The sequence below is a fragment of the Choristoneura fumiferana genome, chromosome 5, assembly GCF_025370935.1.
Source record: "Choristoneura fumiferana chromosome 5, NRCan_CFum_1, whole genome shotgun sequence".
Taxonomy (NCBI): Eukaryota; Metazoa; Arthropoda; class Insecta; order Lepidoptera; family Tortricidae; genus Choristoneura; species Choristoneura fumiferana.
This window is the reverse complement of record NC_133476.1, coordinates 5831237-5859093: the sequence shown is the minus strand read 5'-3', so window position 1 is coordinate 5859093 and position 27857 is coordinate 5831237. Positions and strand designations below refer to the sequence as shown.

Below are 27857 nucleotides of genomic sequence, written 5' to 3'. Positions count from 1 at the left end.
GGAAATGTTCCCACAGACTTATACTACAACCGCGTTGGTACTTCACAAGTATCGCGATATAATATAAACATACTTCTGTAATGAGCATGACTGGACACTACATCATCGCGATAAAATATACTCTCACCGTGATATGGACCACTCGTTGCTAAGTAACAGTACGTCTAAATAACCGCTCTCGAGTCACGCTAAGTGTATGCGGTATCGATAAACAATAAACAAAGTGACTTGCTTTCGAATTACATTCGAAAAAGTGGAAAGTAGGTATGTTTACGCTATTGCCGTTTTACATTAATTAGGTTTATGCTTCTAACGGTATCGGTCGTTGCGGAAGTCTCGAGGGGGCAACTGAACGACTCATTAGTGTACTGAAGTGGACCACAAAAAATGTAATTGCCGCTACGGTGTATTCGTCCTTCAGAAAATAGCGTTCTAATTGAAAATAACCCCTAGAGTTCGTAAGGCTTTATTGACTCAGATGTTATTGGATTGACCCTGTAACTGTTATTGTGTGGCAACTGGCACCAGCCCGTTGCATCCGTGCCAAATATTGCTTGCAATCATAAAGAAAACTTTCATTTCAGCATTTACCAAAAAATATGATTTACCTTTAGAAAACCTTTAGATCTAGCCTAGCTACTTTTCACGACAACCGTATCAGTGCATCAATACCCTGCATATTTATAATTCACCTAACCACAATCACATTCGATATGAATGGCCATTTGTTTGCACGTCTCCGTCGCGCTATTAAAAACCCTTGTACATATATTGTATAGCTTTCTTCTATTATTAGATTGACTGGACGAGGAGTGTTTAGTTTAAGGTTTGCAGCAGCGTGAGTGTGACTAATGGGCCGTGGACGACCGCAGTCGTGACTGCAGGAGTCCAGGATAGCTAGCAATAAATAAGATTTACTGCTCCTTTAACTTCATCTGTATCTGGTTGATATGTTGTCTACAATTTTATGAACATAACCATAATAGAAACATAAAAGCATCAACTAACGTGTAATAAAATTTGAACATAGTTTTTACTGATATTTAATTCAATTATCATAACTTAATTACAAAAATGATGACAAATCTGGTTACATGTTTTTGTTTATACTCTTTGTTATTTTTATAACATATGCTTTATCTAGATTGTAATCTTTATACACGTTGTTATTTTAAACTTAAAACATGTTATGGAAATGTCATTTTTCCTTTTCAAACATGGAATTTGGTATAATATTTTTCTAGTACCTACTAATTACCTTTTCTGAAACTATATAAACTAGTAATTAATTAGCTGAATCTAGGTTAGCCACGGGAATCGTAATAAACTAGCTTTAATTATGTAGACATGCGTGTTCCAAGTTTACATGTTGCAACTTAGCGCACAGTAGCATAATTAATATAGTTATTCATGTGTCCCGTTTATTAACATCATTGGAGGTGTCGCAGTGTAGGGCGTGCTCGCTCATACCATACAAACGGCATACCTGGATGTATTTAGATTTCGTGCGCGGGAGCGGCTTGATTTACGGAGCCCCTCCGAACCGGGCGGGGAACTTAAATTAGTGTGCTGTCGTATGTCACACGATATTTTATTTTACTTGCTTTGCTCGCTCCTCTGCGTGTATATTTCGCTTAAACCTCCATTCTTGCGCCGTCACGGGCTATTTATAAGTGTTCCTTATTTAGAGAAGCGCTGCAATGTATAGTCCGAGTTTTATATCGCTGCTTCGTCTTCACTGTCGACTAACATAACACAACACACTTTCTGTAGGTAAATTGTTTTGAATATAACTAGGTATAAAACGCCAGTGGTGGATACGAGATGTCTGCATTTTACTATTAAGCAGCTTTAATCCAACGTTTACGGCATTACCACTAAAGGATTAATAATGCATCTTGATTTTATTTTGTTCTTATTTCTCATGGCAATGAATACTAATTATGAAGACCTATAAAAGTAAACAATCTCATTAAGAGAATAAGGGGCTGTTTCACCATCCATTGATTAGTATTAACTGACGGTTAAATGTGATGCCATCTCCGTCTATTCGAACAAAACAAATAAAGACGGCATCACATTTAACCGTTAGTTAACACTAATCAATGGATGGTGAAACAGCCCCTAAGTATATTCATTTCACCATCCACTTACTTACCCATGGTTATTTTGTAACAAACGTAATCAATCAAAATATGAAGTAATAGATAACCTAATGATAACGATGCTCTTTGATTGTATAGTATATGCAACCCAAGTTTATAATTGGTTGAAGATCAAATTGTAAGCAAATAATATACCCTGTACCGTAACGAAGCGAAGTATTGCTAATCTTTACAAGAACAGTGTCGGTCTGTAGGGCTAGTTTTGGAACTTAGCTGAATAACTTGTGTGCGAAGAATAGAGCAAACAATTTATCGCTGAAACCCAAACGTGGCATAGACAGCTAAATTGACTGTATAACTCACGGGACATGTGAAACTTCGTTAGAAACAAGAGAGGATGACAAGATTAATAAATCTGTAGCGGTCAGTGTAGGTGTGGGGCACTTCAAAAGAGTAGGGTGATTGATTCGCCCGAGGCCGCAATCCCCTGACGAGACGCAGACACTAACTGAATCTAAGTCCGTTCACCAAAGCCAATTTACTCCTGCAACGGGATTGGCACTGTCATTGACTAATCGAATCCAAGTTCATTTCACTAAGTATGTATTTGAACAGATTTATCTTTTGAAGACGTTGACCGTTTTAAGATCACCATGAAACAGCGTACTTGATCAAAGATCATTACGCTTGTGTATAGTCCATTTGTAGCAAACAGACTGACGGCTTGATGATAAACGCATGCGGTCACTGGCATTACACGGTTTCGCAGAATGCTATTGTCGAAATGTCGAGACAAATTTCCTTTGAGGAAATTATCAAATATGCGAAGTACCACTATTTTTCTTTTGTTATTAATATTCTTCGAGTATTTGAGCAAGTTTACACATAACCAAAAGTTAAAATAAACACTTACTTCTTGGCAAAATGTTTTCAACGCAACTTTTCCTCATTGAATTGTTGCTGTTATTAAAGACACTTTTCCAAATTAGTTCGATTGAATTAATTTAATAGGTTGCGGGACAATAGCAATGGCGGAGCACGTAGGAAGGTGATGTAAGCGTCGATTTCCTGCGGGTTCCTTGCTGTCGGTGGTGGGTGCGCGTGCGCTTGCTTGATAATTAGCGCGGTGACGTCACTCGCGAGGAGCTCGCTTGACGCCATTACCGGACGCCTTCGCGTGGAAACGACAACGACCGCCGCTTTCTATAGCGTGCGCCACATTCTTCCAGGTCAATTTATTGTACCAAAAAAATTCTTCAACTTCTTTAAGAAACCCTCAGGACAAAAGAACAAAAAAGCTAATGTAAATTACAAACATGCGGCTTGCCTGTTGGTAAAGGCAGACTTTCTAAGCAAGTTATACTGACGCGGTGTCGGTCTTTCTATGCTCGATAGGAGTTCCATACATTTGCATAGTTTTCATCTGCTGCTCTGTCGCAGCGACACTGCTGACTGACACTGATGCTAGAAAAGTTACCATTAAACTATCACCTCAACCTTTCCGCGCTGGTGTCAAGTTGCCAACCCTGCAAATAATTTGTATACCCCTTTAGAGATCTCAGCATTTTGTACTGATATAACTAGTTCGTGCAGAAGCTGTATGCTGCTGAACAAAGAATTATGGAATCCACTGATCGCGATTGTTAAGACAGGCGGGGCGCGGGCGCGTCGCTAAGCGTGACTCATCTTAATGGCTGCAATTATGGTAGCGAGAAGCGCGGCCACCGCCGGCGCGGCGAAAGAAACTTGCCACGTGCCACTTGAAACTTCTCACATAACATCAACACGGAATAGTTGCTTAAATAAATTAAATCTATAAAGGTCACAAGTCGCTACAAGCTAAACAGCTCCGCTGCCCTTGTTCAATTGTGACCACTAAATACGTGCAAGTCAAATAAGCCTTCCTCGAACTTTCCGAGCGGATGCGATATCGGTGTCTATCGATGCCTTTATTCAAATTGCAACAATTGAAGGTCGATGCGGATTGTCTTTTCGTTGCAGTTAGTTACACGTCTAGACTCACGGTTGAGGAAATCGATTTTTCCACCATTTGGCTAATCTGTTTGAGGTCGGACGCTGCTGTAAAAAGAGGAATAAAAACAGTTACAACCGGCCAGTCTACCGCTAATTGCTTGAAAATTCTAGATTTTCTTTGTTTACGAACTTTCAGTTCTTATTGATTGCCACATTTCCTTGAAAAACTCTTAGTTTGATAAGATGGATATTGTGAATGACAAATAACAATTAATATCGATGATGTATCAAAATGATTAAAACATTTTATAATTAACTTATTTTTTGAAAACTGAGTACTTATAGCTTGTATCTTTGGAGGCATTACCCATGTCTTTGAACGACTATTCGCTGGGTGCGAAGAACTTGGTGGGGGTAATGAAATCTATCGCAGTGTTAATAGTGGCCAAAAGTAGAAATAATGTAGGTTCTGTCATCTGTCATACTCATATGTATCTGTCATTAACAAAGCAATTTGTATAGTCTTAACTGCATTGACATCTATGTACCTTACGGCACATAGATAGATGTCGATGCTTAACTGCCTAATTTTATTAATAGATGTTTGTCTTCTTGAATTATATATGTTTACTATTAAGTATTTAAAGAAACTATTAAAGTAGCTTTATCTTTTTGTTTTACAATAAAAGTATGACTAAACAAGAAGGAAACAAACCCTGACATAACCAAAATAAAACACACTTTTTGGATAAATTTTACTTACCTCATTTAATTTTAATGACCAAAAATTAATTCACAGCCCTTTGTCCACCCAAATCACGGTATCACAGTATTCAAAGTAATTTTGTATTATAAATTAATACGTGATAGGTTTGATTTTTGTCACAATGTCGCAATGAAATTTCAAAACGTCAGAACCTCACGAGCCGACAAACTTGCGGACCCTAGGTGGCGCTGATGTGCACAGAGCCAATAATTTTGTAAGGCGTCAACGAGTCATGGCAGTTTTGCTGCCCGCTACCTTTTTAGGGTTCGTACCCGAAGGGTATCACTGTTACTCCCCAAGTACCCACAAATATTAAAATATATATAGTGTAGAGGAGGAGGAACTGCATGCACACGCATATTTTGCATAAGCTTAGCTATCGTAAGGTCGCGGGTGAGCAAGGAAATTCTTTTAGTTCACTGTCCTAGATCTTTTAGCTTGAACTGCGAAGAAAGTTCCTGCTTTATTCGCTTTGTTTCCTGCTCATAATTGGAAAACAAGAAAATATCATCGACATATAAAGTTATTATAGTCTTTAAACCATTACTACTGTTAACATACAAACAGGGTTCTAGTTTTGACTTGATATATCCACTCTGAACTAAACAATCATCTACCCTCCTGTACCATGCCCTTGAGGATTGCTATATATGGTACGCTTCAACTTAAGCGCCTTGCCATCAGTATTACCACCAACAAAACCCTCAGGAATCTGCATGTAAATTGTTTCCTCAAGAAAACCGTTCAGGAAAGCAGTCGTTACATCTAAATGTGAGATATCAGACCCTAATTGCACAGCCAATGCAAATAAAAGTCTTAAAGTTGTGTATCTTACCACGGGCGAGAAGGTCTCCTCATAGTCCACACCCAGGTTTTGTGTAAAGCCCTTGGCCACTGACCTTGCTCGGTAACGCACATGGTTTTCACTGTCATTACTTCTTCTTTAGTACCCATTTGCATTTAACAATGCTAGCCTTATCTGAAATACTGACAAGTTCTCAAGCATCATTTTCTTCAAAGCGTGAAGCGTCCTGGGCCCATAACCTGAGAGAAATCTAGTATCTATTAAGATTTAGCTAAACGAAGAGTGACTTTATTGAGACATAAGAAAGCTGTATACAAGTAGTTCATTCGGTCTTCCATTCACCATAGCTAATATCTACTTATTTTGATATCATAAACAACAGCAAACCTAAAATTTTATAGGCACACCTATGGCGATTTTGTCATTTGCGTTTTGTCATTGAGCATTAAGATAAGTATTATTTCCGAAGTCGATTGCAATGGAACAGTGACAAACTAACTTAAAAACCTTATTTATATTGATGCGCGATACTGGCGCCACCACATTTTGTGTTTTATTTTGTAAACGCTGCTAAATTTTTAACAAAAAAGTAAAACCGACAACAAAAAAATAGCAAAAAATGGAGTCGACTGCAAAAACCTTGAAAATGTTTTCTAGGTACCAACTAGCACGAAGTAGGTGACTCAGCACGACCCAGCAGGAGGGATTGAATGAAACCCATAATATGTAGGTGAGGTAGACGACTATTGTTCCACTCCTGCGCTGGCTCGTGCTGTCACCGACTTCGAGCTAGTAGGTACCTAGAAAATATTTTCAAGGTTCTTGTAGTCGGTTCCATTTTTTATTTTATTATTTTTTTGGAGTCTTTTACTCTTCTGTTAAAAACTTATATTACTTACTTACATTAAATGTTATCTTTTATAGCCATTCTATCATTTAGATTTTTAGTCAGTTCAATACCTAAATCTTTTCTACAAAGTTGTTTATTGCCTTGATTGCGTCAGATTTCTTAGGAACCCTGCTACGCGTGTGATTCAGTGTCACACAGTAGGTATAGGTACCTATATAATCAAATCATTCATGTTTGTTGCTGCCCCTGAACAATTCTGTAAATGTTTTCATGCTACGGCTAGCTGGTATGACACTATCATTGTTAAAATGGATCATGATTCTAAAAAGTTCATCATCAGTACCTACTTTGTTTTTTATGGAATGTCTGTGTTTTTTACGATGCCAAGCGCAGGCTAATTTAACATTAGGTGTCATAATGATAGTTTATCGTTATCAATGGGTTCGATGACATCATAATACAATAATTCAAAGACGCGACTCTAATAAAAAAAACTTTATTTTAATCCTGAAAATCTGCAGAATTAAAATTTTAGTGGCTTTACATAATGTACTTATTACTTTTTATGAGCAGTGAAAATACAATTTTCCCGAATTGTGTTTTGACAGCTCATAAAAAGTAAATCAAGTTGATTGGTGGCGTCACCATCCCTATTCAGTATTTTCTTAGTTATTGAACAGGTAATTTTAGGTATTTATTGGAAACCATGCAGGGTCATAATCACAAAGTATTCTTTGGCATTAATTTTAATTTGATAAGAACTTCACTGCACCTGATGTTAGTTGCAAAATTTTGACAGCCACCAATATTTAAACAGTTTTGCATTTGGAGAATACAGAATATCCGTATAGATCGTGTTGCGAGTGATTTTGAAATGTCACGCGCCCCGCTTCGTGAAAGGGCCTGTACTTCGAGCACTAAATGCCATCACGATTTCGTTTTGAATTGTTATAAAAACTGGGAGCCCATCGGCTCTCGGACGTTTTCAAACAGTGGTTTTTACAGCTGTTTTGTTGATTGTTTTCATTGGGTTTCCACGAGGCACCGTCTCGGTGAGTCAGCTGACTGACGTCACTGTGGAGAGGTGCTCGCCGCTCTGCCTTTGCGCCCCATTTCCGACTTTCTACTCTGCGAATGACTGCCTGCACTGTCGCTTCACCACCGCAACACCCATTACTCGAAACCCACGCACATTATTATTATATTCACTAACTGCTTGTGGCTGGCGATGACTTTTTAGCTACGCTAGTCATTTTATAAATTATATGTCCCGGCGCAGCTTAAGATCACTTTACACACTTTACACCTACAACAAGTGTAAATAACACACCATTTAATGGGGATGTCCAGGAAGATGTCGACATGTACTTAATCCGTAGGCGAGGGTAGGTACTAACTAGGTATTGAAGTCGAGGGTAATATGAGTTTAATATAGTAATAACTCTGCTTTTCACTTTGATTCCAAGGAAATTAAACAGCAAAAGGGTAAATATGTTCTTTTACAAGCTTTCATTCCTCATGAATTGCTTATTTCTATAAGAACTACTTAATTAATTTATTAAAACATCGATTATAGAGGTAAAACAAAAAAATATAAAACCATAAATTTTAAATTTATTATTTTTTATTGTTCTCGTGGCTTTTAGTGCCTTCATCTTGGTGAAGATTTTACTTTAAGCACTAGAGCATAAAAAGTCATTTTGTGCAGCTTACATCCAGCCAGCATAAATACGAAGTTTACGAGAATGAGAAGTGAACATATATAATCATAATAAGCAAGCTGAACAAGCATAGCGCGGCAACCGCAATAGGGAGAGACTTTTGTACGAGATTTTGAACCTTACATAATGTTTGACCGATTGATTGAAACTTACGTTCAAAAGTGCACCCGTGAGTGCATCTGAATAACTACTAACGGGTCATTAGTACTGAATTTTTAATGTTTTAACGATTGATAACGGGTTCCTGTCGTATTTGGTGTAGGTTATGACGCCCTCGATTCTTCCGTCGATTGCAGTTTCGATTTCGAAACAGCACAACAATATAATTGTATGAAACAATGGTCTGCTAAATAACGTTCTTTGTTCAACGAAATGGAACCAGATTTCAGAATGTATCAATTTAAGTGCTCCTACGTGTTAAGTTCCAATTGCGCTGCAGCCCACGTAGTTTAGAAATATTTAGTCTGCAAACGGTTGACAGTTTACCGAATGTTTCACATTAGCATTGGCTAATGAAATGACGGTTTGGTTTATTAGCAATTTGATTATAATGTGTATCGGTAAGGAGTGGTATCGCCGGTGTAATCGTGTCGGTCGTTACCGCAGGCGAGTGGCGCAGCCCCCGGTGCCGGTGGTAACTCACGGCGTCCGCCCACGCGCGCGCCGATAAAGCTTGTAGTTGCTCTCTGAAGCCTGCTTTACTGCTACTCCTGCAGTGAGCTTGTTAATTATATTACCTGTTATGTTAGCCGTTGCCCGCGCTGCGACTTCGCCTGCAAAGTTGTTTATCGGTATACCGGGAACTATGCCATTTTTCTGGATTTAAGTTATTTTGTCCTTTCCCAGGGACTTTGTTTCCATAGGTACCATAATTCATCTAACTTAATCAGTTCACAAGTTATTGCATGATCGGGTAATTATCTCCACAAACTTTCTAATTATGATATATGACTTCAATAAGACTCTAATTAGTGGAGTATAAGCGTGTGGTGATAATACAACTTGACGCCACTTTATATTGGGATGCGGATATGGATAGTTTATTATTTCCTATACTTATATATTTTCTACTGGTCTTTTACAATCTTTTAAAATACGTCGCAACAGAAATACAATTTTAACCCATAAACAGCCTAAGGCCTTCCTGTCTATAGGCCGCTACGTGTAGACGATTGCAGAAAATGTGCGGTTATAAATAGAAGGGTATGAGTTTCATGACCCAAACAGGTTCCCCTGTGCAAGTAAGGTGCCCACGCACTGCATTCCCGTGACCCTGCACTACCCTCTGACTCATTTCTAATACCTACCTAGCTGTTTATTATGGCTATACCAATAAATTAGAAATCAGTTGGCTTTTTCATTATAGCCATAATCTGCTTTGCTCCAATGAATACACGTTTAACTTAGGGTCACTTCTAATTTTATTTACGTGCTTAAGTGAAGCTTCTGTATTAACGGCAATTTCAAGTAATTTGTAAAGTGATATAATTCAAATGTAGCATTATCTTAGTACAAGCAATATTACATGACAAACCGGTGTATGTTAATGTTCGCATAAATTTTAGCATGCCTTCAATTTAAGCCGGAGCGCGCACCCCGTCGTAGCCTCCCACTGGAATACTCATATAACTATATAAAGCCGTGACATCACTTCCCGCGAATTGACGGCTGCAATAACATTGATAATAAAAATATTTTCGATCAAAAAAGATAGGATGCGACGCGACAGCTGACATATCGATAATTGCAATTCGTCATTGTCTTTTTTTAACAACAAAGGAATAATTGAATTTAACAGCAAGTTGGAAGTGCCATAAGATGACTTTAAGTGTTTTGTAGTGGCTTCTGCTATAATCTGCATGCGACAGGCGTCCCCGAGGCGCGCGGCTGGCGGCTCAGTCGTCCGTGCGTCTTGCGGTCTTTTTGCAGTGTCCGTATTTATACACGAGTGGAAGCAAGAAATGAGGCACGCTCCACTTGCGTCACCCTCCCCTGCAGGTAGCACTATTTATGAATACACACGATATCCAAACATCACATCCGTAGTATAATACACGTATGTTCCAATTGTAACCCGTTTCCTCTGCTAAGGTTTCCGAGTATAGGATTAATGTCCCATGATGGGTTCCGTGGAAGAGATTGATAGGCAGGCTTGTTGATTCCCAAGAAGGCGTCGATTTCTTGGTTTTAGCATGACCAGTTGGGCAGCTTTCGGCAGAAAGTTTTTGCGCGGAACATTACGGCCGGTTTCGTAATGCACCGCTGGTGTATCTACTGTACGCGTTATTTGAATAACACACGCACAGTGAATAACATGTATTACTCCATCTTGTATGTACCCATTTTCTGCAATAAACTTTATCTTATCGTATCTTTTTGTTGTTGCAATTGCTTCCTCTTGATTTATGGATGGCAAAAAAGTTATCGAGTTTATCTTATTTGGAAACAAGAAATTCGGATTGATATACCTACAACAAACGAGTTTCTGTAGACATTCTTAATTTCAGACAAATTTTTGCTGGTAAATAAAATACTAGTGCAATTTATTGATACTTGATTTTTTTGGGTCCATGAAACTCCTATTCAGCTTCAAAAGTTATTATACTAACAGTGTTTCCTAGAAAGCAATTCCTCTTCTCATATTAAGATTTAGGTGTGATATGAATGCAACAATAAGAACAAGTTTATGGACTCATGAAACGTTTACAGCTGTTAATTCTACATGTTTATTGAAGCAGTAAACCCTCACTTTGATGTCCTCTCTTAGAGAGATTTCAGAGTTTCCATTTGGTTTATCTATTCGTGTTAGTAATTTACGGTAACAATATATTATCCCTCTTCCTATAATTTGTTATATTCCACTTGTGTATTACGTTAACATTAACGAACATTAAAATTGATCAAGTTATTGAGCAAACACGTCGGAGATTATTATCAACGTCGTTATGTACTGTAGAGTGCAGAATTAAAGATATTGTTGATATCTAAATTGAAGCAGGAGCATTGGCCGGGCGTCGATGGCGCTGCGTCTGCGCAAGTTATGCCGGCCATAATCTCACGGACGCTAACTACTCTTGCGAAACATCCAGAAATAACTTCCCCACACCGCGACGATTTCGATAATTCTGTCAGTGCACTTCCAATGCACTTCGCAGCTGGAGATGTAAATGCTATTTTATCATTCCATTTTAAACCGGCTCCACACTCGATATTGCGCGTCGAATCTGCGCTGACAATGTGTTGGCGTTAAACGGATTATTTCTGTCTACCCGTATGAAGTATGACGTGATGACTTTCTTTTGTAATCCAATCGTTATGAGCCGTATCAAGTTACAATAAACTTTCAATAGAGTTATACCATGCAACACAATATCTTTATCTTCTATCGAGTTTATCTAATGGAAAATTATCGACGGGATAATAGTGAAAAAGAAAATTGTCACCAGCTATTTTAGTTGACTAAATTAATTAAAAGGTTTAACAAATTTATCGTAAAATCAACAACAATACGGTATTTGACAACTGAATTTGCCATGTCTTATGCGTATATTATTATGACAATGGGCGTTTTAAAAAAAAGGTGTAAGTACTTACCCTTTCTTTCTTTTTGAAATTTTGGAAAAATATGGTTTTTCCTACACAGAATCAAGACCACAATCGGTTCCGATAGTTTAAAAAAATGCACCTAAAAAAAGTTTGTTTTGCGACGTTTTTTTTTTCATACACTTAGTATGGGCGTGACTCGATTATGCTCTTGATTCTGAGTAAGAAAAACCATATTTTTTCCAAATTTATTATTTTTGATACTTCTTAGTATTTTTGACGTAAATTTTTGTTATACTAGTCAGTTAAATACTAGTCATTTAAATTAAGTTTAAATTTAAAATTAAACACATACATATTTACTTGTAACTTCTGCCCTTTAATGGAACATGCTTAGATTTTCTCAGTTCGTTTTATATCTTTTATAAAAACGTTTTCCTGTAACACCATACATTCTGTTTGGATACCTAATCCTAATTCCCTTAACAACTCGTACTCGTTATTTTTTGCCTTTGGTTAAACATTGACCTAAATAACGTAATGTGAAGGTGTTTATTTTGATTTCTTTAAACCTCGACCTCGAACACGCATTAAGTTAAGTATCGTGCATCACGCAGTTGAATAGAACCTTATAAATCATGTCGAAACAAAACATTGGAATTGAAATTAAATTCAGATATCACTGTTATAATCCTCAATCAGTATTATCAAAACATTCGCGAATTCTCACGCCTCACTTTACATTTTTCAATAGTTAGACTACAGTTAAATAGCCAACTCTTAAAGTTAAAGCATTCCGTTATTTTAGGAAATAATTGCACGTATATTCATAGGACAGTAGGTATAATTTTTATTTTCAATATTTGAAGTAAATGTATCATAATAACATTGTCAAATACTATTTATGTACTTAAACAGATTTTAAAAATATCAAATGAAGCATTTACTTCAAATATCTATTATAGTTAAAAGCTGATACGTTTATTTATTGAAGTCGTCTCTGCCTCCGATTACTTGTACCTACAATTACTTATTCTGTGCTCTGATTCAATGTTTCTTAGTGAAACTTTCGTTCGTAACTCAAGTTCAGAGGTTGTAAAAGGTAGTTAAAGAAAATAATTTATATCCAGAAAATTAGGTTTCGCATGTATTCATTAATAGACACAATATAATAAATATTATGCGTTTGAGTTCAGATCATTCTATTTGCATAATGACAATAATAGCGATCACACCCACATGTTTGATTCTAACATAAGATTTGCATCTTCAGTGTCGAAATGTAAAACGTGAATCATCTCTGGCTAAGAAACATTAATAATTGCCTTCGGCTATAGTTGTAGCTCGATTTCGTGTCAGTACCCGTGTAATAAAGTTATATCGTTACGGTACATTTTACATGAAAGATTCATTGATCCGTGATTCCGTGAATAAGTTTATTGATGCGGTTAAAAATCAGACACTGATTAACCTGTCTTAATTATACGAGTACATATATGTAACTAGGAATTTCTTACAATTAATCTAAATAATCGTGGGAGCAGCCAATTAATGATAACCCTCCGTAATCACCGAAATGTTGTTTGCATATGTTGGGGCCATTTCCGTTTCCTAGATCTTCAAACAATGCTTAGTCAAAGTAATGGTGTGAAATTAGCTTGCAGGAGTGTTATTAATCGTGTTGATTGTAAACAAGCCCGTATGTGCATGTGCCGCCTGCCGCCTAGTGAGTCAGACAATCGCGATGTGGGCCGCGGCGCGGGCATTGTGCGGAGGCCGGGAGGCGCTAGGCTGCGGGGCGCTGCATTGTATGATTGTATGTAAAGAAGGCGCTGGCGCAGGCGCAGGCGCCGCCCGCCGACGCTCTCAATATCCTTGAGAAAGCGCCGCGAAACCGTTGCCCGGCTCTGACCGACTTACCAAATCCAATGAGCCCGCTGCGTTTCACAATTATAAGATTTATTTCAGCCACTTGAATCTGCCATGACGTTCTACACGACCTAAAGCGAAATAAGCACAAACAAAACATTATTACTGCCACAAAAACTAATTGTTGCTGCCTTACTTACTCCGTCTCCACTCTCACGATTGTCGTGATGAAGAGTTCTTGTTTGAAAAGATTCACGACCTGATAACATGACTATTACGTGAGCAGATTTTGATTAATGATTACTTCTGCAAAATCTTTATCCTTTCTCATGCTCTTTATCCAGCTTTTTTTCACTGCCTCTATTCCTATACTGCTTATTCACAAATTATCCCAACAAATTGTTAAACCATTAGCAGTTTACTTAAAAGTCGTGACGGTTCAGGTCCAACGGCATAATGTGGCAAAGAACCACGAATAATAATGGTCCAAATTCTCACCACATCTAATGTTCAGTGCGAACCAGCATGCACCATAATACCCTTGACCCGCCGTGGGAGGGAGTCGCAGACGTATTTTTAACTCCACAGGTCATCAACCGCGAATCTGACGCAGTCTTGCAAGTTGTGTTGTGATTCAATACGACCGCGAACAACCATAATGATAGATAAAAGACAATAATAACATCAGCGCTCATCAGTTTCAGCACAAACGTGGAACTATTTGCAAACTCCTGTTATTCTGATTGCGTCCGATCTACAATTCAAATTTGATCTCGTTGTTTACGCAGCTGACGACTGCTTTAATATTGTACATTTTGTGTAATTTTGAGTTTAGCGGGTACCAACATATTTTGATATTATAAACCGAGGGATTTCCGCTTCGCGCAAATGCCATCCTTAAGCTGAAGTGTAAGAATAAGACTGTATCTGTACAGGTTTAGAGTTAAAAATTCATAAATGCGTAAATATTAATGATGTTCATCCGTTTTCGTAATTACTTATTTACGTTCGGCAACTGTTTTGTGTACATCATCAAGGTGTTTTTTTAGGAAAGTACCTATATGCGTTGTTGCCGACATTATTGTAGATAGATTTCTTAGCTTATTTTTACCCGACTACGGTAAAACAAAAGGAAGTTTATCGCTTGTGGAATCGAGATAAATATCTATTATAGGCATACATTTGGGAACATATGAAACATGAATATTTAACCATTATTATTCCCAAATTTTTACGACTTTAACAAATCGGCAAAAATATCTGATCAGAGAATGAAACATCTGAGCAATCATGTAACTCGATAAATAACCGTAGGTAGCGTGTTCGGAAATTGCGATTGATTGCATTGCCGTGAGGACAGGACGGTGCAAATGAAGTGTCAAGCGGATTGGAAACACGCCGATGATGTCGATGCAATTACCAGAATGGCTCGCGCAGCCCGCTCGCGGCGATAACGCAATGATTTTCAGAAGGAAATAGCTAAATTTGCATAATCCGATTAGAGAGCCTTCTAGTAGAACTATTTAGAATAAGACCTATTTCCGTAGTAATGTGTAACTGTGGCCTAAGATCTGATATTCAATTAATACTTTCTTTCTTATCTCTTAAGTCCATCAACCCACCGATTTACGCTATAGTAGTACAAATTCGTTGTATTCGATTGAAATAGTCAGGCACAAAACTGTTTTATCATGCAAAATAACATTTAAATGCGAACAGTCATTATTACTGACCATGACCATTTGTATTCTGGCAGTTTTACTAAATATTCTGCACCTAGTCACCTGGCTCGCGTCCGCCACCCTCACGAAATAAAATATTTTCGCCGCCCACTCGACACGGGTTTTGCATTAGCAACCGGTAACTCGCTACATTTATTGCACTGCGCTCTGTCAATATCCCCAGGCTAACCTGGTATCAGGCAGGGCAGGACCTCGCTCAGCCTACGTATCCAGTTTCCAGTTCATTAAATATATTATATATCCTTGCATTAAAGCCTAGATTCAATTATCATTCATTGAATGAAGAAAAGACGTGAGTGTTCGTTAGAATGTGCAATTCACACTGGCGAACTCAGGATGAATCATGTATGACATTGTGATGACAGAGACGGCAACGGTGTTGTTAGGTATAATTATCGTATTGCGTGTAGTCTAGGATCGTCTGGCGGGCGAGGTGAGGTCTGTGGCCTGTGCTCTTGATTCTTCTTTCGGTACAAAACTATATTTTCACTCCAATGGTTTCCACCACGAATTATGGATCCATTGTATGTTTTGTTTTTGACTGAAATAATCGACTTTAGGAAAAATATTAAAGGGACGTATTATCGATCCTTACACTTATTTTGATAAGATAAGACCAAAATAAAGTTGCATGTAAGTATTGAAAGTAAGTATGTATGTGCATTTACTGTTCTTACATATAGTAATAAAAGATATTATGTCATGGCTCGTTCTGCAACAAGTTTAATATAGATAACGGCTGATAATGCCTCAACAAACTCAATTTCTCCCCCAGTTTCGACGAAAACTGCGCCTTTTTATCGCGACATTTATGGCTCTGTATTTATACTCTGATAATCAAGTGAAATGGTAATGTCTCTTTCCCTTCTTTGCGATGCACATTAGGCGTTCGAGTTAAATGTATGTCTTAGTTATGTAGTCGTTACAATTTATCAATGTGCGACAAAGTTGGCTATTCTGTTCTCTATCTTGTTCGGCGAGGCCTAGAACGACAAATGGCACTTGTTGCGTGGGATCCAGACTTGCATATCAATGGGACGTGAGCGCGTGGTTTGCCGCACGAAGCAACCTGCCTGCGCTATACTAAACTCAACTCGCTTATAAATAAAAAATTGAGAAGTTATTCAAAATTTGCTGAAGTTTGACAGGTTGCATAATTGGCATTGATCACTTTTTTACAATGTGGTCTAATTCCAAAACCATTTCGAGGAATAGGTTAATTAAATCATTTTATAACATTTTTGTAAAAAAAAATACTAATTGATCGTGTGTATATTTACAAAATAACGTTTGACCTTTGTTTGACTGTCATCGTAAATAAACGTTATAAGTACAACTAAACCGCCTAATTCTAACACTGCCAGGTGACAGAAGACACTAATTTTTTTAATAATTGTGATGGGCAACGAAAAACGTAACTAGTTTTTAACGCCATGGCGACTATGGTTAGCTCTAATTCCGGTAACTTCTAAATAGGGTAAAAAATTAAAACGCAACTAAAACCAAAATCCTTCAAATAGGTGTCTTAAATTCGCCTATTTTATGAAAAAAAAAATATAAAAATAAACATTTTTTTTGGAGACCAATGGCAATTAGTCTGTTGGCTTTCTAAAACAAAACATTTTTGTGGAAGTATCAACAGATTAACTAAGGCTATTCTATTTTTAACCGACTTCAAAAAAGGAGGTTCTATGTTCCAATGTTTGTATTTTTTTTTGTATGTTCGCCGATTACTCAGTCAATTGTGGTCCGATTTTCAAAATTCTTTTTTTATTCGAAAGGGTACTCTTGTGAGGTGGTCCCATTGTCACCAAGTCAAGATCTGATGATGGGATCCTAGGGAAATCGAGGGCAAACCTCAAATTTTATAGGCACACCCATGGCGATTTTGGCATTTTTAGCATTAAGATAAGCATTTACATTCAGAAAGTATCATTTGGTAAATTGGATCTGATGAAAAAGACCGTAGATGACCAATGGAACTCGTCAAAGATAAGCGACTAAGAAGGAGCTTTAAGTTAATGATTCTTTCGAAACGTAGGCAACGGAACTCTGATATAAAACAACGTAACTAAGCCGTGTTTGGGCTTCATGGAATCGTTGTGAGATGTACTTTGGCTACTAATCACTAAAAAGTGAGAAATAAACAAAAATTTTAACAAAATAGTAAAACCGACTCCGAAAAGATAAAAAAATAACAAAAAATGGAACCGACTACAAAACCCTTGAAAATATTTTTCTAGCACTAGTTACCTAGTTACCTAGTTAGTGAGGCACCGACTTCGAGCTAGTAGGTACCTAGTGCTAGAAAAATATTTTCAAGGGTTTTGTAGTCGGTTCCATTTTTTGTATTTTTTTGGAGTCGGTTTTACTTTTTTGTAAAAAAAAAAAACTATTTAAGTTTTAATTTTATTGAATTCAAACATCTTTTTTATTTTACTTAGGCACGTATAGTTTACGGTGTCAATATCAGGGGGCTAAGCTTTGTACGGAGTTCTGTATTTTACATACTTACAGAGATAAGACAAACTAGATCGATTGTTCGCCCCTGATAACTCCCACATCGCAAATTTCATCGAAATCGTTAGTCATTTCCGAGATCCCCGTTATAAACATTCAAGTATTGCTCCGTTAAATATATAAAAAAATCTATAAATATGGTTTTAGAAACAATTTTGTTAGTGTTATTGTCTGGAATGATTTGGCAATTGGCAGTAAGTAAATACACAACTCTTGTACAGCCGTCTACTGTGTTTAGGGTTGCCAACTTTTACTATAAGAAATAGAGTATATCAGATTTCAAAGGAGGTAAATAAAGAGTATTACAGACTTTTTTGGTTACGATAAATGTTGCATAATATTACATGACTGGCACTAGTATAGTAAACATTGTGTAAAAAAAGAGTATTTTTAGCTGTTAGTGTTATTATATAGATTATAGAGTACGCCTACATGATATAGAGTACAATACTCTATTTTAGAGTACGGTTGGCGACCCCACAATTTTGCTAAAATTTAGGTCACTTGAGTGTAAATGGAGGAAGTTGATTCATGCTCCTCCTGTAAAGTACCTACATAGATATATATATGCAGTCAGACACAATACTAGATATTGTGTAAACTTATTTAGTATTGATCGTTCACTATATACCTACAGTACCGGCCAAAAATAGGTAAAAAAACGTAGAGGTGATATATTTTTGGCCGGTAGGTACAGTACGTAATGAACAGCTAGGAACCTGTTAGATTTTTTCTAAAGATTTCATTCAATTGCTGCCAAGACGTATACACCTACACTGTGAAAAGAAAACTGATGCAGTGCTGATGTTTAATTCAATTATACCGGTGTCGATAATAATTTACGGCGTTGACTTGCCACTTTTACAGTAAAAATAAAACTTGGCTGCGCGAAGGCGCATGGATAACATGGACAGTCGAACAGGCAGTCTTCCAATTACGGGACCAATAGAATCGGACGAGTACAGCGAGCGTTAATTAGAGGGACTCCCGGCGGTGCACGGCTGCGTTAACTCTTCGAGCCGTGCTCTCGCTCGCTGCTCGCAAACCAATTACCAAGTTACCAACTGATGAATGCCGAGCACAAAAGTTCACACACAATTTCATTACACTTCGTGCTCGCTAAGCTGGACAACTAACAAATGAAGCATCAATCTTAAAGTATATATAGATTATTAAGATCAGTAGTAGTCCTTACTTGTAGGTTTTATTACGATTCTGTATTGTTTATGTTGATGTTGCTTTGCTGGTTTTCTAATACATTTCATTGTTGTTTTTTGAACTTATAATGGATCTTAATTTAATTTTCTTCATTACGACTTAAGCAAACAACATGCTATTTTCGTGACACGAACACGAACGTGTTATCTGATCTATTTAAGTGTTTTCTGTTGTTTGTCGTCTGTACTCCTTATGGCTTGATGTTTTTGACTCGTGGCATCTGCTGAAATACTCTTTTATTTTTGACTTGTTTATAAAATGAGTTTGGATTCTGTCGCTAATGGAATTTCAAGCGGCATTAGTTTGTCTCCACCATATCACGGCTTAGTGGAAAGCTTCGATTATAGATAACTTTAATTAACACTTCACGTTTAAGTGGAGATAGCAATGGATTCTGAATATCGGCGGCCCGTTATAACGTTTATTAAATGGGCATGATGCATCGGTTTTGCAGCTTTTACAGTATAAGATAGTATCTTGTATAAATATGTAGTACCTGGGCGATCGAGCTTTCGGGCTAAAACGCGATGATAAGCGTTTTCCCAGATATAAAACCTAGCTAGATCGATTTTTCATCCCCGTAAACCCCCACATACCAAATTTCATCGAAATCGTTAGAGCCGTTTCCGAGATTCTGATTATATACATATATACCATATAGAATTGCTCGTTTAAAGGTATTAGATAACTCGAATAGTTTGCTGCAGTAGTTTGTTATTGAGACTTATAGATGGTCTGTCTGACATCGCGGTACAGTTAGACCACAGCCGCGGTGTCGGGTGTGATTCCCTTGCACAATGCACGCACATTCCATACGCGGAGCACGCATGCTTCCATTCCATTATAAGGCGGACGCAATGGAATTTCATAATCTGATCTAATCAAATTCAACGGTAACGTAAATCCATCTAATAGCTGTTACTGTTACAGTAGTAACAGAGGTGGTTCTGCTAAAATTGTTCGTATTATGTATGAGAGAAAGCTACAAATAATATTCAAAAACTGTTTTATTTATTTTAAATTTTACATCTCAACTACAACTACAACTACTACTATTACATTTTTACGGCATTTTGTTAGATATTCAATTCCCCAAATCAAAATTGATAGAGCTATCGGAGAGGCGACCGGCCACTATAGATTTACATTTTGCCGTTTTACGTTTTACGACGAACCCTAAAAAATGAATGTTACAGTGTTTTGCGTTGTCTAGTCGGCTGTTTAATATTCCAGTCGTGGATCGTAATAAGGGCCGCTTCCCTCCTGACTTGATCGATTTTTTGCTGACCGCCTTCAGTGAGCGAACTTAGTTGTTTCTTATTGCAATCTTCCGAACCAATCTCGTTTGAATGGTTTGTTGATACGGGACTGAGCTATTGTTTCATTCACTAATTAAACAATATTTAAGACTCAATTTTGTATGTATTGATGATCTATTTATACCACAGTGCTCTGAATGATCCTAGTGTAGTAGATAGGTATGGTGTAGCATAATATCAAATTAAAAGTGCTTTGCCTAGTCCAAGGGCTTAGCGAGCGTTTATCCCGCAATGGCGGCTGGGGTGGGTCGCCCCCTTCCAACTAACAAGTCGTCAGAAATTTTATAGAAAACTAAGTTTTGCCAACGGCTTCGTCTCGTCTGCCAAGAATTCGTTTATCCTTATCCCGCGGGAACTATGCAATATTTCGGTATATAAATTATCTTAATCGGTTCAGCGGTTTAAGCGTGAAAGGTGACAGACGAACAAACAGACAGAATTAATTTCGCATTTATAATATTAGTACGGAAAGATCGGAAAATATAATGTTAGCTTACTACACTTGAACATACACAACATACACAAACATTACGCCTGTATTCCCAAATGGGGTAGGTAGAGCACACGACAGACGACACGTTACCGCTTTGGAGAAACTTTTAGCAATTTTAGGTTTTAAGTTTGTCAAAAACGGCACAATAGTGACAGGTTGCTAGCCTGTCGCCTACGGTATACATACCTTAACCTATATCCTCAGTCGCCTCTTACGACAGCCAAGGAAGAAATGGAGAGGTGTTATTCTAACCCGACACCACACGGATAACACTTGTAACTACTCTGTAATTACGAAGTCTAGGTATAAGTATAAGCAAAACAAAGTCACTAAAGTCTGAGTAAAGACTGGGGTATCTGGGATCCCTACTATTTAGTGAGTGTATTATATTATATACTAGCTTTTACCCGCGGCTTCGCACGCGTAAACTATTCGGTATGGTAGTTGCAATTGAAATTTTCGGGATTTTACAAAATTCCCCTGGAAATTTCCAAAATTTATATTGTGGTCTTCATTGAGGTTGTGTTGCGAATAACTGTACAAAATTCAAGACTCTAAAACCAGTGCTAAAATTTTAAAATTTTCCCTATCCAAATTTAAATTCATATCATTTATTCAGTAAATAGGCCGCAATGGGCACTTTTACACGTCATTTTTTTAAATACCAGCACTTTCGGAAAGACCATCATTGCCAAGAAGAATGCGCCGCAAGAAGCTTGGCAGAAAGTAATTTTTTCAAAATAAAATAAGTACAAATAAAATACTTAAAAACTACAGTAAGTATACAATTAAAGAAAAAATTACAAAATAATAATAACAATAATACACGGATGTATGGGGTCCCTTAGTTACAAAACTATCCCGTGGAAATATCGGGATAAAAAGTAGCGTATGTGTTATTCCAGACGTCCGGTTACCTACATACCAAATTTCATGCCTCTAAGCCCAGCGGTTGTTATTTCAAGATTTTATCCCTATCCCGTGGGAATATTGGAATAAAAAGTAGCCTATGTGTTATTCCAGAAGTCCAGCTACCTACATACCAAATTTCATGGTTCTAAGCCCAGTGGTTGTTATTTCGAGATTTTATCCCTAGTTATCCCGTGGGAATATCGGGTCAAAAAGTCACTTAAGTGTTATTCCAGATGTCCAGTTACCTACATACCAAATTTCATGACTCTAAGCCCAGCGGTTATTATTTCGAGATTTTATCCCTATCCCGTGGGAATATCGGAATAAAAAGTAGCCTATGTGTTATTCCAGAGGTCCAGCTACCTACATACTAAATTTCATGGCTCAAAGCCCAGCGGTTGTTATTTTAAGATTTTATCCCTAGGTATCCCGTGGGAATATCAGGTCAAAAAGTCACCTATGTTTAATTCCAGACGTCCAACTACCTACATACCAAATTTCATGACTCTAAGCCTAGCGGTTGTTATTTCGAGATTTTATCCCTATCCCGTGGGAATATCGGGATAAAAAGTATCCTATGTTTTAATCCAGGTTATAAACTAACTTTCCGCCAAATTTCATCCAAATCCGTCCAGCCGTTTAAGTGTGAAAAAGTAACAAACATACTCACTCACTCACTCACTCACTCACTCACAAACTTTCACATTTATAATATTAGTAGGATATTAGTAGGATATTAGTAGGATTTATAATATTAGTAGGATTAGTAGGATTTCTTTGCTATAGTACTAAAATGTACACTTATTTACTTTCTAAAAGTGAGATGTTAACTGATTGGATTCGAAACTGGTCTTATTCATTCGACAAAAAACACCATTTTGTTTATTGCCTATTATCCCACGTAGTAGCGTGACCGTTGATAATACAGCTTCATGAAGATCTATAAATAAACTATTATCGCTGCCTAAATTATTTTTAATAGGAATACCATTTGCAGTAGTGCTGATTAGACGTAGGTATTTATCTATCTTCTACAAAATATAGCTTTTTCCATCTCTGTAAGTGTCGTATCAAATGTTAGTTAATCACTAGACCAGCAGGGCTACTACGAAACTCGAAACTCGAAGTTCGTATAGTACCGTCCCTCTCGCTCTCGCATTAAACAGTATAAGTGTCAGAGCGACCGCACGACACGAACTTCTAGTTTCGAGTTTCATAGTAGCCCTGCAGTCACCATAACTATGGTAATATTTACGAATTTACTCTCGACTTTTCTAAAATATAATTTTCCGTACTTGGGATAAAAGGGATAAGGCTGCAAGCATGCACGTTGCACCGAGCCCGGCGGAAAATTGCACTTAATCCTCTGCGCTTCAGCTGCCTCCCGATGTCTGCCTGCCTCTCAGGCCTGCCTCCCCTCCTCTGCGGGGCTACTACGAAATTCGAAAATTGAGGTTCATGTCGTTCCGTCCCTCTGACACTTATACTATTTAATAAGAGAGTGAGAGGGACGATACGATACGTGCGAACTTCGAATTTCGGAGTAGGCCCTCTTATACGATTTCCGTCCTACTACATACAATTATGTGCCTACTTGTTCCTCCTTATTATTCAGTCCGACGTACTACTATTTGTCGTATTCTGCATTCTGCCGACTAAATTTCAATTTAAACGCGAATCAGATTTTGGCATTAGATGGCAATTCCAGAAACAGAAAGAAAAGTACTGATTAGTTCTCTCGTGAATATTAATTTACTCGAGAAACAACGTAAATGTAGAGCAGTGTTTTTTGAACTTTTAACAATCATGGATTCAGAATTTATAGTAATTGCGTGGACTGAAATTTGTCTGAGCAGCTGCAGACCCCTGGCAGTCGTGGCACACATACACGTACTCCTAAGACTAGTCTACATCCATGGATCCCACTTTATGAAACCCTGGTCAAACGCTACCGCTGCATAAACCAACAGTCAATTTAAAACTTACACAAGTTTAACAGTTGCTTCATTCATACCTAAATAATTTATTTTTCTCGTGCCGAATTATTATTACTTATGTCCATTTTTTTAGTTATTTAATTCAGAAACAAACAGTCGTTTAGGTACAAATATTCGTTTTTTAAACTATCACGTATAGTTTAGACCTAGAGTTTATTGCAGTGTATATCCAAGAAGCCACAAGCCCTGAGACTTGAGATAACAATATTTTTTTTACATTTACCTAGCTGAAATAATTTAGAATACTTACATACTTATTCTTAATGACATATTGTGCATATGTACAAAAATACTATGACCTACTAAGTACAAATACAGCTCTCACATACCTCAGCCCTACATAGCAGCCCTCCTGTAAACCCTACTTATGTGCAATAAAAAAATGATTACTTATTTATGATTACTTATATGCGTCAAAGATTAGCAAATAAATTTATTATTTCTTTTCTTCAAACTATATTTTGTGTACACTCGTCGGCCGGATAGTTCAGCGTTTTATAGTAGGCAATAGAGACATGACTTGTGTACCTACCTAGGCAGGGCCGAGCAGGTGCAGTGGACGTCGATGCGCGGGTTTTTGCTGGAGGCTGGAACAATGCCCGCCGCATTCTGCGCCGTTAGCCGCCGGCGCGGTAATCGCCGCAATCATAACCGCGGACAGCGCTGCGCTACTCATAGATCGACTAAACGTCTAGATTAATTCAAACCTTCTCTTCCGCTTCTGCGAGGAAAACAAGAGGACTCCATTTTCCTACTTTTTCAGTCACGGACACAGGTTTTCGCGTTGCAGTCGTTTAAATAGAAGAAACCAGGTAATTAAATTACACCACACTAGGGAATCAAAATCTTATAGAGTTCTTCCAGTTCTCCTTGAAACTTGAAATTTGGTGTGGAGGTAGCTTTATAACATAACCGAAGAATATTTATGAAAATCTTATTTTTTATGTTTGCCTATTTCAGTAACTAGTTAATATTTAGATGCAGGGCTTTGCTTACACTGTATATTCATAGATGTCAACAAATTTGTACTGAACTCTTGAGCATGAGCCCGACTCACACTTGGCCGGTTTTTTATTGTTTCAATAAACTTGACATTTATGTAACTTATGATATGATTTGAACTACTTGTGTGACTTTCTACCGAGTACGCTCAGCGGTTAAACCCGTCGAGTAAGAGCATAGCAGACAGGGCGCGGTTGGCTGCGAGCCAGACCAAACAGGGTAAAAAGCAAGGGCGGCGGCCACCGCGCCCCGAAATAGCGAGCAAAGTCAAGGCGTGTTGGACTGGACAGCAACTACACGCGCGCTGCGATGCTTCAATGTACTAAGAACCAGTGGCGTAACTATACCATCTGGGGCCCATGGCAAATTCTTTTGATGGGGCCCTTTCCGTGAAAATCGTCACGATGTACCTACTTAGTTTAATTTTAAGTAAAATAAAATACTCAGGTACAATGTTAAAAAAATATATATAATATTCTGAGCTCGCGGCCCTCTTGGGTCGGGGGCCCGTGGCATTTTGCCAGCCCTGCCACCCTATAGTTACGCCACTGCTAAGAACACCTTTTTTTAAATGGTTATTACCTAAAGTTATGATTTGGCATGATAGACTGAAATCAAGATGTGGGCTTCAAATCAAATATCGCCCTCCAGGCGTAAGTTACACGGACGGAAATTGTAAGCAACGTCAAGGCAGAAACCTACAAGTGCACACTAATAAAAAACAGTCGGGGCAGTCTGCTACTTCATAAAATTACGTCACACGTTTGATACTTTTACCATTTTCAATCAATAAATAATACATGTATTCATGGATAGGTATTAATAATTCGAGCAATGTAAATGTAATAACTGGTCGCTAGACACACCCTGCAGGGCTGGGCGTGCCTGTAGGATTAGGTCATGCGACAAGAGCCAATTAAACCAATAATAATTTTCAGCGCACCTCTAGTTACCGCCATTAGAAATAACGCTCATTTTCTAACGCATGAATTACGCGTGAATTTCACGCAATGGCTGATGAATTTATATAACAAAAGTAACCCCTGGAATGTGTCTGGCTGGTGTTCCCATTGAGTTTCGTCGCTAGTAAACAGCGCTATGCCTTGCGAATTCATCTCACATCTTTAGGTTGAAGATCAATTACAGTGGCAATTCTTTCTAGAAATTGCTTAACGTATTCGAAGGTCAGGTCGTTCGTGTCCCTTTTCTGTGACATTAGGGTACAGCAGAGAAAACACATTAAAGGAGATCTATCTTGTTATATATTTAGAATTGATTCTGGATTTAAATCTCTTATTGGTTTTAAGTGCTTTTGTTGTACTTTATTCTATTTTGCATTTGGCCCATTTTCCATTTCGAAAAATATTTGTTTTAAAACTTGATTCGCAGATCTATTGTTCAAAGTGGACTTCTGCAATATCTGCGCTCAGTAATTTTGTTCCTATTTTATGATGATGCACGAGTCGAGTAACCTTTAGAAATGAAACGACGTTGTTTTCATTTCCCAACATAGCATTCGCTGACTGAAAAAGATGTTGAGGACAATACTATTGTCTAAGAATCTAACTAAAAGGTTAACATTCAACCGACTGTAGTTCCATTGTAAAATAACGGTCACGGCTTTAAATATCTAGGTACGAGCGCGAAAATTATATAAACGAGGATAACGGCTTCAGTTCACCCAAGGCGCATCACGTAGTAATGGGGCGCAATAGCGGTGCCGGTGCCGCTGACTCATGCCGGCTCTTAGACAGAACAAGGACATCCTCGCTTGTATAAACAGGCCTGCGACCAATCGAAACATAAACAACGTTACTCCATATCCGTGCAGGCTATACGCCATTGTGCCGCAACAAATTGCGAGCATAAAAGACTTTGCAACACCTTCGCCTCGCCGCTCGCGCTAGATGACACACTGATGTTTTAGGCATGATAATAGGCTTGAGAAATCCTGACGGACGTCTCGCGATGTGTGTGTGCTGCAATTGTTTCTGAATTATTAACAGCGTGTTGTAGTCGTTGCAGCCCAACCTCATATTTGTGTTATGGATAATCAAGATTGTTTTTTTTGGAATCTTTTTGTATTTTTTATTTCAATTCCAAATTTTGACTTTTACGGTCATCCCGTAAAATCTAAATTGAAAACACAAACTGAAATATAGATGCACAGAAAAACTAGAAAAATAAGACCAGCACTGGGAATCGAACCCAGGTCCTCGGCATTCCGCGCCGCGTGCTATACCGCTACACCACTGCTGGACAACGGTACAGACACGAATTTCCCAGTGCCAGTTCCAGTGCTGGTCTTATTTTTCTGGTTTTTCTGTGCATCTATATTTCAGTTTGTGTTTTCAATTTATGGATATTCGTTTATTTTTATGTTTTATTCCTATCCTATCATATTTTAACTACCTACCAATGATTATGTTTTATTACTCCACATAATTGTGAGTGTAACACTGTAACCTGTTCTCAACGAGCATTATTGTCTCCAGATGACTTGAAAGCGGTGACAAAGCGTCTGATAGTGCAGGCCAAGCGGCAGGGCTCCTGTGATAATATCTCTATTATTGTGGTGTTCCTGAAGGACCCCCGGGACATCGCTGCCGATAACCGCCCGCCCATGGATCTTGGGTAAGTTAAACCTGGACAATAAACAGTTATGATCAATGAGCCTATTCTCATAGTTACTAATCCAACGATCAAACTTTTTCGTAACGCATATTTCCTACCATGGATTTCGGAATTTAAGCGATTGAAGATTATTCAAATTCGCATTATGAATTCAATTATAAAGAATGCAAAATGAAACGAATAATATCCGGTTTTAAGGAGGCAAGCAAATTTGACATTATGCCAGTGTGAAAGAAATTACCAAAACTAGACGACCTTGAAATATTTGGTTGCCTATACCTAACTTCTGAATTAAAACGTTTGTCCACGATTGACTCTAAAATATATGTAAGTATTTATTATACACGTCGGGCGAGCCGTTTGACTTAATACTGAGAATGAGTCATC

At 37.9% G+C, this 27857-nt stretch overlaps 1 protein-coding gene across 1 annotated transcript in view; it reads left to right on the top strand.

The window, feature by feature from the left end:
• LOC141427975 (uncharacterized) overlaps positions 1-27857 on the top strand; it is a 98253-nt gene that overhangs the window by 56092 nt on the left and 14304 nt on the right. Inside the window, 1 exon segment of the mRNA XM_074087594.1 lies at positions 27332-27470. Coding sequence (XP_073943695.1) covers positions 27332-27470 — 139 coding nt within the window.